Source organism: Scyliorhinus canicula, chromosome 3 (assembly GCF_902713615.1).
Source record: "Scyliorhinus canicula chromosome 3, sScyCan1.1, whole genome shotgun sequence".
Lineage (NCBI taxonomy): Eukaryota > Metazoa > Chordata > Chondrichthyes > Carcharhiniformes > Scyliorhinidae > Scyliorhinus > Scyliorhinus canicula.
The window spans coordinates 110,445,396-110,457,545 of record NC_052148.1 but is presented as its reverse complement, the minus strand read 5'-3'; the positions used below and the strand labels follow the sequence as shown (position 1 = coordinate 110,457,545).

General features: G+C 48.8%; 1 protein-coding gene across 3 annotated transcripts in view; it reads right to left on the bottom strand.

Moving 5' to 3' along the window:
• Positions 1–12,150, bottom strand: part of mtus1b (microtubule associated tumor suppressor 1b) — a 221,160-nt gene that overhangs the window by 154,726 nt on the left and 54,284 nt on the right. For all 3 annotated transcript variants that reach the window (XM_038791093.1, XM_038791094.1, XM_038791092.1), the window contains exon 3: positions 5,714–5,921. In XM_038791093.1, coding sequence (XP_038647021.1) covers positions 5,714–5,921 — 208 coding nt within the window. The remainder of the gene's footprint in view (positions 1–5,713; positions 5,922–12,150) is intronic.

Sequence of the window (12,150 nt, the reverse complement as noted above, 5' to 3'; positions counted from 1 at the left end):
ACAAAGTATGATCTTTGTGAAAATAAAATAGCATATTTTTGCACTGTGGCATCAAGTTGGTATTTAAATGCTACTTCCATACAGCACTATCAAAAGTGCTTGGTTTTCAAAACACCTCCCCAATGATATGCTACAGAAGAAAAAGGCCAAGTCATTTTACAGTCTCAAGACTATACAAATACAAGAACACATTGTGATCGTCATTGCAATATTGCAATCACAGGTTCAGTTCATCTGCCACGATTCCCCATAATTCAACCAACATTTTTTGACCACATGTACAATAGATCGAAAAACTGCAACAAAGCCACTTTCAACTTCTTTGATGCTATAATTATATGAAACTATTTCATGTCACTACAGCAATCTGTTGCTTTCTGTAACTGATATATCTTCCTGAACAGTACGGGAAGAATGCAGAAACTAGCAACCAGCACAAGTGCCTCCACATTGACAAAGCAGACCCACCTTCAGTTAAAAGCCAGAATCATTTGTCACTGGAATTAAACAGAAAATGTGATGCAACTGTACACTTGTCAATTCAATATATTATCAACTGTCATTTCAAAGGGCACATTACTGGCAAAATTTGATTCCATCAGGACGGAAGACTGGACATAAAAAAGTTCTAGCCCTGTCAAACAAATTTCCCAAAAATGTTTACGACAGATTTGTGTCTCGGCACTACCAGACCTGCCACTTGTGAAATGTTTGTGAAGCATAGTTTCCAGGGAGCAGCTTGGTGACGCAATTGTTAGCACTGCTGCCTCATGGCACCAAGGACCCTAGTTTGATCACAGCCCCAGGTCACTGTCCGCATGGAATTTGCACATTCTCCCCATGTCTCCGTGGGTCTCACCCCCAAAACCCAAAAAGATGTGAAGGGGAGGTGGATTGGCCACACTAAATTGCCATTTAATTAGAAATCAATAATAATTAGGTACTCTAAACAGCATTGATTCAATAGGCTTCCTAAAGTAAAATAAATCAATACATGTAAGCAGGTATGGCAGCTTCTCAAGTTCAAGTTTATGACCTCCCCTTGATGAAGGCATGCTGAATCAGTCCTATTTTATCATGCATTTCCAAGTACTCCGCAATCTCATCGTTAATAATGGACTCTAAACTCTTCAACCAGAGGGTGGTGAATTTGTGGAACTCATTGCCGCAAAATATCAGCCATCATTGACTGGTTCAAAAGAAGCAGAGGGTCTCGTGTCTTATGGCCTAATCACAGGATTTTTCACAGGCTCTGATCATGCATGGGGAAACATTTTGCTTGCAGGTCTTGGGGGGGGGGGGGGGGGGGGGGGGGGGGGCAAGCCACACAGTTGAAAGGCAATGAGGGATGAGGATGGGCAATAAATGCTGTCCCAGCCAGTGACATCCACATCCCAAAGAACAAAAAAAAAGTTTGTCATTTTCCCCTTTTCCTCCCTTTAACTAACCCAACACGGTCGCTCCCCTCCCTCCACCCCAAACAGATTCTCAACTAGAGACATCTTACATACAGGACATAATCTTCTCCAGTTGTTAAAATTCTGCCACCACACTGATACCTTCAGCAGCATGGTTGACCTCCATCCCAGTTCACCACCCAGCAATCAGAGTGGTGAATGCCATCGGCCCCCTTGCCCTCCAGCAGCTCCAAAACACCCGTAATCCTCACACCCATAATCTGACACTTGTCTCGAAAATTCATGCCCAGAATTCACCCCCCACAAAGTACAGACACGACCAAAACATATGAATTTGATTCGCAGGCCCCTTTGTGCAACTATCGCATTTGTCCTCAACCGCAGGGAAGAACCCGCTCATACGAGCACAAGCCACATAGGCCCTTAGGCCCTTAGCACCACCTTCAATTGTATAAGGCACATCCTGGCATAGGACGATGTTGAATTCACCTGGTGCATAATTCCACTCCTGGCCATGCCCAAAGCTCGATCCCCAATTCCGTCTCATCTCCTCCACTGGCATTTTCTCCGTTTCCAACCACCTCCTTCCTTCCTCCCACAGCAGGTTTGGGAAAGCAAATCCCCCCTAATCACTGTCCTTTTTCCAGATCCTACACATCTTACCTCCCCATTCAAATTCTGACATGAATTTATCCACCCTCCGAAAGAATACTTTTGGAAGGAATATTGGAAAGGACTAAAAAACAAAGAAAAACCTCGACACAATATTTATTTTTATGATCTGTAACCTCCCCACCAAGGACAGTGACAAAATATCCCACTCTTTAAATCCTCTTTTACCTCCCTACTAAACTCCACTTGTGCATCATGGCTCAGTCATGGGCCACCTGAATATCCAGATACTGAAATTTTGGCCAGCTTAAATGGAAAGGAACCCAAATTCACATTGTTCCCCTGGGAATATCTCACTTTTTGCCACATTCAGTTTGTACCCGAAAAAGGAACCAAACTTCCCTCCTAGGTTCATTATTTTTCCCCATACACTCAAGTGGGTTTGGGGTTTGAAACATTTGGCAGCAGATCATCAGTGCACAATGACACCCTCTGATCCCTACCTCCCCTTTCAATGCCCCTCCACTCTTGATGCCAGGAGCACAATAGCCAAAGGCTCAATAACTCATGCAAACAACAGCAAGCATCCCCGTCTTGTGCTCCTATGCAGCCTAAAATATCTTGAGTTAGTGTTTGTCCCCTCATGCTTGAAATGAGGCCAACATACAGCAAACTCACCGACGAAATGAACGCAAGCCCAAACCGCCAAGATCTCACTGGTTCCTCCATTCTACCTGGTCAAAAGCCTTCTCCGCGTTCATTGATATATTAACTTATTAACTTCCGGAGCTTCACCCCTAGATGGAGTCATAACCACATTCAACAGCCTCCTGATGTTGGTCGACAACTGCCGCTCCTTAACAAAACCTGTCTGATCCTCAGAAACCACCTCTGGCACACACACCCCCTGCCATGAAACTGTCAGATTAATGGATGCCCTTGAAAGGAGGATACCTTTGGCTTAAATCCTGCAACTCTGTCCCATAGCAACATGGCTGAGAAATTTACTCAGTTGTATGAAAAATACTGAGCAGCCCACCACTTTGGTCAACTTTGAATTGGAAATGAAGCAAACCTTACCAGCAACACTGCCCAAAAATGAAGTTATTACACAAAAGTCAAAACTGGAAGGGAAAGCATCCAGAGCATGGCAATTCTTGTCTGTGTTAAGGTAACATTTGCTTAAAAAGTGCTAGAGTTGCTCCAATGCATCTTACATGTTGAACCAGTGTTGTGCCAGTAATGAAGGATGAAGCAGACTTTTGACCTAGGTGGTTGAGCACAAAGGGCTGTTGCAGCTACGAGCACACAGGCACGCAGTAAGTATTCCATCACACTCCTGATGTGGGTCTTCCAGATAGAGTTTTGAGGGGTCAAGGAAGCAAGAGTACAAGCTTCTGTCCTGTTGCAGTCATTGGTTTATACATTATACCTAGTCAATGGAAATCTTGACAATTATGCTTTCAAAGTAAATTTAGTTTCCCAGTTAAGTTGGCTCAGAAACAAAGGGGAACTGGCTTCCAGTCATGACAACCAAGTCTGTATCCTGCAGTGTGTTGTGCTCAAAGGGAAGGTTAATTATTAGTATTGCTTGGTCCAACTTTAAAAGGATCATTGCCTAACTGACTGGCTCCACACACAAACCTCATTTTGTAAGCCAAGAACCAATAATCTAAAATGGGTGCAATGCAGCATGCCCTTTGTAATGAACTCCAATTGGCTTTATTGGTTGGCCAATTGGAGTATGAGCTCCCTCAATGATAGCTCATTGAGGGGGCCCATATAATCACCTGTGTAGGCTTTGTGAGCAGTCTTAAGTCGACTGGACTGCTGGCAGCACTGTTTGTAGCTGCTCCTGTAATATTGTTATTCTAAATAAATATTGGTGCGGTGACGGAACTCCTGCCTCCCGTGGATTACTACACCCTTCAAGGATTGCAGCAGCTAATAAGTTGATGCAACGCTAACATTATGGATAAAATTACAAGCTTTTACCGAAAGGAAGTCACAATTTGCAGTGTGTGGGTTTCTTGTTCAACAACAGTACTTGCAAATTGATTCTGCAGCCTCAAAAAAAAGGCATTTCACTTGGTTTTAATCAAGGAGACAAGAACTGTTGTTCATAAATTCCAGGATTAGAACAAAACTTACTTCAAATACATTTGGATAAATTGCTTAAGTACCTTGTATACTTCTGCCTAATTAGTGTGTAACTAGAGAAAAGCTTAGTCCAAAATCAAAGTATTGGGAGCAAATTAGATGCTTTTCCAAGAGAACCAGCCAATTTCTAAAGTGTTCTAATCACCCAAAGTTAATTCAGGCAAGAGAATTTACACAACTTTGTGGGAATTTGAAGACAAAAGCTCATGAAGCAATCATAAGGGGCCTCACGGTAGCATGGTGGTTAGCATAAATGCTTCACAGCTCCAGGGTCCCAGGTTCGATTCCCGGCTGGGTCACTGTCTGTGTGGAGTCTGCACGTCCTCCCCGTGTGTGCGTGGGTTTCCTCCGGGTGCTCCGGTTTCCCCCCACAGTCCAAAGATGTGCTGGTTAGGTGGATTGGCCATGCTAAATTGCCCGTAGTGTAAGGTTAATGGGTTGATTGTTGGGTTATGGGTATACGGGTTACGTGGGTTTAAGTAGGGTGATCATTGTTCGGCACAACATCGAGGGCCGAAGGGCCTGTTCTGTGCTGTACTGTTCTATGTTCTATGTTCTATGTTCTATAACTTGAAACACACTTGTTGGAAAACCCAGAAACCAAATCTGGAAACAATCAGACAGCAACTCCATAAGAAACAAAGTTTGCATTGTACATATTCTACCTGACCCAAGAGTTTCCAGTATTTTCTGTTCAACAGCAGCCACCAATAATGCACCGTTGGTTGCCAAGGCAGAGGGAGGTTAAAGAACGATGCCTTAAATAGTAAATGTTTGCAATAAAATTGTAGGGCAGGCAAATTCACATTGCATCCTGTAGCTGTAAAAGATGGACACTAATCCCCTCAGCTGTGAGCTCTGTCCTCGTTTCCCAGTACATAAATCCATAAGCACAAGTTGAACCAGGAATTGTGAACTCATCATGGAGGTTTCTCATGTGACTTGGAAATAGACTTCTTTTTGGATGCTGTTTTATGCTTCGGAAATTGCTAGAAATGCACATTGGGAATTTAAAAAAAAATAAGTACAACTCGTTCAATTCATTAAAAGATGGCACAGACTTTCTTCCCTGTGCCACAGCTCCATCTGTAGTACAAATTTGAAAACTCAACAGCACCCATGACATTGTTTTATGCAGCTGAAAGCACATTTTAAATGGTAGTTCAACACCTCTTTCTCTCCCCCCCCCTCCCGCCGCCACCACCTTGCTGTAAGAATGCAACTGCAGTGCAGAAGATTGAAGACTTCTGCAAAGCACAGGTTTCAGAGGGCAGCATACATGATGCTCATCACAGGTTAAAAGGCTCCTCTGAATTTTCTATCTGATTTCATTACTTCCAGTCACAATTGTCAATTCTGGAATACGTTTTTAGCCAGAAAAAAACTTATCCAAAAGATGTACATAATTTAACCATTTGTGATGCAATTCCATGTCAAAGTTTACATTAATACAAGTGGTACTCATTCCAAGTTAAATTAAAAGTTGGTATTAGTATACATAAGAATCAGCACAGATTTCTTACCAGAGATCAATGGCTGTTTACTTGTTGAACCATGCATTTTTCCAATATGGCCATCATTGTTCACAGACCCCAATCGCAATTTGGATACAGAAGACGGCACTCTTAATTTTGCAGATGGAGACGGCACAGTCTGGCTCCTAGTATTACTCCTTGGCTTCTGTTCAACTTGAACGTCATCAATGTTGGGTGATGGTTTAGTTAAAGGGACCTATAAAAAGACATGTCAGGAAGTAGAAGCCATAATCGATATAGTTTCCTAGTTATGATTTTGTTAGCCATTTATAGAGTTTCATTGTTAAACTATGCTTTGAAATTGGCAATATTCCCAATTTTCTTTCCTTGTGTAAACACTGCTGAATAAGGATTATTTTGCCTGAAGCACTGTGAAGCCAACCAAGTACATCCAACATTCCACTATTATGCAAACATGTAGAGCGGTCTACAGTAGACCAGACCATGCAGATACTGGACAAGGGCAATGCACCAAGTTGCATATCACTCCCAAGGGCAATAACTTGCAGGATGTAAAAAATATGGCACATTGAGTAGAAAATATAAACTGCCACATTTTATCAAATAACTTAGTATTGGTCAACAATCAATTACGGGTTCTATTAGTGTGCAAAGCTGGTGGGCTTTTTTGATAGGTCGGCAATCTTGAACTTTGGGTTGGAGCCTTGCCTGCTGATCACGATTTTTGGGGTTTTGGGATGTGCCAGAGCTCTGGGTTGGGGTGGGGGCAGTCGTTCTGGCCTTTGCCTCGCTTGTGGCAAGGAGGCGGATCATCTTAAGCTGGAGGCCGACTACACTGCCAAGTGCCTCGGAGTGGCTGGGTGACCTGGAGGTTGCACCTCGGGACGGGCAAGTTCACCCCGTGAAGGTCGGCGGATGGGTTTTACCACAAGATGCTGGTTGTTTATAATGTACTTTTACTAGTTGGTCACAGTTGGTGGGGAGGGGGGGGGGGGGGGGTTAGTTTATATTTCAATGGGGGGGGGGGGGGTTATGTGCTATATTGTTTGGTTTTTGTAAACTTAGTATACAAATTGTTAAAATTTCAATAAAAATAGTTAAAAGTACATTCAATTATGGGATGATGAAAATTATTCATCAAAACAAAGCAGCATATCAAGTTAATCAGAGATTTGCACGAAGTTAGCTGATAACCACAAAAAGGAAGGGGGACTTCAGCATTCAACAGGCCAGAGAACCATGGGCAGATGTTGGACAAGGTGTTGCAGAGGTGGAGAGAGTAAAGGAGAATCTATTTTTTGCTTTTGTGTTCGTCATGAAGTGCCAGCACTGACATGCTCCAGAATAACGGTCAGGATTGAAGAGAGGAAATTAAAAATTGGATAGTCATTAGTCTCTGGAATAGTCTTCCTCAGACCCCGGAAGGTGATTATATTCAAAGGTGGAATTAGCCAGGTTTTTGATCTATAAAAAAGGAACTCAAAAGAGGAATTAGGACCACAATCAGATCAGCCGTGGTCCGCCTGGTTAGCAGGTTTCGATGGGCCTATGAGTCGAGCAAGTGGAGGGAGATCGATACTGAGTGAGATTTGTTTGAGTGGCAGTGCAGGTGGGGAGAGCGAGAGCGAGAGCGAGAGCGAGAGCGAGAGCGAGAGCGAGAGCGAGGAGCGAGAGCGAGAGCGAGAGCGAGAGCGAGAGCGAGAGCGAGAGCGCGAGGAGAGAGCGCGAGAGAGAGCGCGAGAGAGAGAGCGAGAGCGCGAGAGAGAGAGAGAGAGCGCGAGAGAGAGAGAGCGAGAGAGCAAAACTTGGTGCAGGAGCCAAGATTGGACATTTGGACATGTCACAGCTGCGCTCTCTGGTCCCGTCCGGGGGGGGGGGGGGGGGGGGGGGAGGGGGGGGCGCAAAAGTGCTGGCTGGGCTAATGGTGGAAATGGGACGGGTGGACCCTGGAGATTCTGCACCCGAGGGAGCAGGAGTACTCGCTTTTCTCAGCGGTCCATAAGGTGTACTCGCGATTGATGTTTCATGGTGGGGAAGGCGCTGCTGGCTGGGGGTAAAGGGTCGGAGTACTCGGCAATTGCAATATCAGATCATGCTCCGCACTGGGTGGAAATGGTGAAATGGCACTGGAGAAGGGGATGGTACAGAGACAAGGGTAGAAGCTAAATGTGGCACAGTTGGGGGACAGTGTTGACAAAGTAATCGAGGAATATGTAAGTTTTAACTGCACGGGTGAGGTGTCGAAGGCAGTTGTCTGGGAGGCTTTAAAAGAGGTGATGAGGGCGAGGTGATCTCATTCAAGGCTAGGCTGGACAAAGGGGAGAGGTTGGAACGTCAGAGGGTAATAAATGAGATGCTGGAGGTAGACAGGAGGTATGCAGAAGATAGGGACCCAGCACAGTTGGAAAAGTGGAAGGAAATCCAGGTGAGCTTGGACCGACCATCTACCAGGAAAGAGCAACGCGAATTGAGGCAAGCAAGGGGGGCAGTTTACAAGCATCGAGAGAAGGTGGGTCAGCTCCATAGGGAGGCTGCAGCAAGAAAAATTCTCTCGGTGCGGGACAGGGCAGGGAAGTTGGTGGTAGCTCCAGATCAGATTAACAAGGTCTTTAAGAAATTCTATGAGAGGTTGCACAAGTCAGAGCCACCTGGGTGTGGTGATATAACCACTGTAGTTATGTGTACTTGCAGTAGGGGGATGTATGCCTGTACCTGTAATACAGGTTCCTCCGCTAAGCCCCTGCCGGCTAGCTCCGCCCACAGGGAGCTTGTGTATAAATATGCGTGAGTCACTCAGACCTTAGTCTACAGTTGCAGATGGAGGAATAGCATCGCACAGCAATAAAGCCTCGATTGTACTAGTCTCTCGTCCGAGTATAATTGTTAGCGCTACAATTTATTGCTGTGTGATTTTCAGTTCACCATGGACATCAGAATCAAGCCTGACCGTCTGCAGCTGGATCCGCAGTCGCCTCACGCCAGAAAAGACTTTGTTCACTGGCTTGCAGTCTTTGAGGCCTACATCTCTTCAGCGGACCCTCCCCTGACGGAGGCTCAGAAAAAGCAACTCCTGTACTCCAGACTTAGCTCCAGTCTTTTTCCGCTAATTCGAGATGCGACTGACTACACCACAGCTATGGAACTGCTCAAGGAGAACTATGCACAGTCGGCGAACACCCTGTTTGCGAGGCATCAACTCTCTACTCGCGTCCAGCAGCCGGGTGAGTCGAGGACTTCTGGAGGGCCCTTATACCTCTGGTATGAGACTGCGACTGCCGGGCCCTCACAGCCACGGAACACTGACTTACTCATGCGCGATGCCTTTGTCACAGGCATTGCATCGGACCCCATCCGGCAACGACTGCTGGAAGGGGCCGGCCCCGACCTCACGGCCGCAAAGGACCTGGCGCTTTCCATGATGGCCGCCTCCCGTAGTGCGCGATCTTATTCTGCTCGCCACTCGTCCCACCCCTCGTGGACCCCGCAAACGGCCCCCCAGGCCCACCCGTCCTTCCCCTCGTGGACACCGCAAACGGCCACCCCCGCGCACTATGCCTGCGCTGCCCGCTGCACCGCGCTCCGTGGGGATCCCCACTGTTACTTGTGGTCAGCAGAAGCACCCCCGCCAGCGCTGCCCGGCCCACACCGCGACCTGCAAAGCTTGTGGCAAGAAAGGCCACTTTGCAGCGGTGTGTCAGTCCCAGACGGTTTGCAGCTATCCGGCCCCCAGTCCCCTCGCCTCAGCCGCTCGCTCAAATGGGCCCCGCCGTCCGCTTCCTCCGACCCCACGTGCAATCAGTGGGCGCCGCCATCTTTCACCACCCCCGCCACGTGCGCTCCATGGGCGCCGCCATCTTCATCCACCACCGCCATGTGCGCTCCATGGGCGCCGTCATTTTACCCACAGGTACTCCAGATGCCGCCATTTTGTCCTCGCCCCGCCGATCGCCCGCTACTCACCTCAGCTACGCTCGACCAGTCCCATCCTCGCAATCTGGCACCCTCTTCCACATCGGTGCTGGTTAACGGCCACGTGACCTCCTGCCTCATCGACTCCGGGAGCACCGAGAGCTTCGTCCACCTGGACACGGTAAGGCGCTATTCCCTTGCGGTCCATCCCGCCAACCGGCAGATCTCTCTCGCCTCCGGGTCCCACGCTGTCCCGATCCGGGGTTTCTGCCTGGTTAAACTTACTGTACAGGGAGTGGAATTCGACCGTTTCCATCTGTACATTCTCCCCAACCTCTGCACGTCACTCTTACTAAGCCTGGATTTCTAGTGCAATCTCCAGAGCCTCACCCTCAAATTCGGCAGACCCCTACCTCCCCTCACCGTTTGCGGCCTCGCGACCCTCAAGGTCGAGCCTCCCTCACTCTTTGCCAATCTGACCGCAGACTGCAAGCCCGTCGCCACCAGGATCAGACGGTACAGCACCCAGGACAAGGCCTTCATCAGGTCCGAAGTCCAGCGGCTGCTTCGGGAGGTGATCATCGAGGCCAGCAACAGCCCTTGGAGAGCCCAGGTGGTAGGGGTTAAGATCGGTGAGAAGCACAGAATGGTCGTGGACTACAGCCAGACCATCAACCGGTACACGCAGCTCGACGCGTACCCCCTCCCCCGCATTTCTGATATGGTCAATCAGATTGCACAGTACCGGGTCTTCTCTACTATTGCCCTCAAATCCACCTACCACCAGCTCCCCATCCGTAAATCGGACCTTCCCTACACTGCCTTCGAGGTAGACGGTCTTAGGGTTCCCTCCGGCGTCACGAATGGAGTCTCAGTATTTCAACGAGAAATGGACCGAATGTTTGACCGGTACGGACAGCAGGCCACCTACCCGTACCTCGACAATGTCACCATCTGCGGCCATGACCAGCAGGACCATGACGCCAACCTTTCTAAATTCCTCCACACCGCATCTCTCCTTAATCTCATGTACAACAAGGAGAAGGGCGTGTTCCGCACAGACCGCTTAACCATCCTCGGCTACGTAGTCCAAAACGGACTACTGGGGCCCAACCCCGACCACATGCGCCCCCTCATGGAGCTTCCACTCCCCCAAGGCCCTCAAATGCTGCCTTGGGTTCTTTTCTTATTACGCCCAGTGGGTCCCACAATACGCGGACAAGGCCCGCCCACTTATCCAGTCCATACATTTTCCCCTCTCGGCCGAAGCACAACAGGCCTTCGCCCGCATTCGATCCGACATAGCCAGGGCGGGGATGCACACAGTAGACGAGACACTGCCTTTCCAAGTAGAAAGCGATGCTTCAGATGTCGCACTTGCCGCCACGATTAATCAGGCAGGCAGACCCATGGCATTCTTTTCACGCAACCTCCACGCCTCCGAAATTCGGCATTCCTCTGTTGAAAAGGAGGCCCAGGCAATCGTTGAAGCGGTGCGGCACTGGAGGCATTACCTGGCCGGCAGGAGATTCACTCTCCTCACTGACCAACGGTTGGTAGCCTTCATGTTCAACAACACGCAGCGGGGCAAGATCAAGAATGACAAAATCTTGCGGTGGAGAATCGAGCTCTCCACCTTTAACTACGATATCTTGTATCGCCCCGGCAAGCTCAATGCGCCCCCAGACGCCCTCTCCCGAGGTACATGTGCCAGCACACAAGTGAAGCAGCTCCGTGCCCTGCACGAGAGCCTTTGTCATCCGGGGGTCACTCGCTTGTACCATCAAAGCCCACAATCTGCCCTACTCCGTCGAGGAAGTACAGACAGTCACCAGAGACTGCCAGATCTGTGCCGAGTGCAAGCCGCACTTCTACCGGCCAGATCGCGCGCGCCTGGTGAAAGCATCCCGCCCCTTTGAACGCCACAGCGTGGACTTCAAAGGGCCCCTTCCCTCCACCGACCGCAACACATACATCCTTAGTGTGGTCGATGAATTTTCTAGGTTCCCCTTCGCCATCCCATGCCCAGAAATGACGTCTGCCACCGTCCTCAAGGCCCTGGATTCCATTTTCGCCCTGTTCGGTTTCCCCGACTACATCCAGTGACAGGGGATCCTCGTTCATGAGCAATGAGCTGCGTCATTTCCTGCTCAGCAGGGGTATCGCCTCCAGCAGGACGATCAGCTACAACCCCCGGGGAAACGGGCAGGTAGAGAGGGAGAACGGGACGGTACGGAGGGCCGTCCAGCTGGCCCTACGGTCCAGAAACCTCCCAGCCACCAGCAGGTCCTACCTGACGCGCTCCATTCCATTCGGCCGCTATTGTGCACCGCAACTAACTGTACACCCCATGAACGTGTTTTTGCCTTCCCTAGGAAGTCTACATCCGGGGTGTCGCTCCCGACGTGGCTCACGACACCGGGCCCAGTCCTTCTCCGTAGGCATGTCCGGCACCACAAAGCGGAACCCCTGGTGGACAAAGTACGCCTTCTCCACGCCAACCCTCAGTATGCCTATGTGGAGTTCCCCAACGGCCGCCAGGACACAGTTTCACT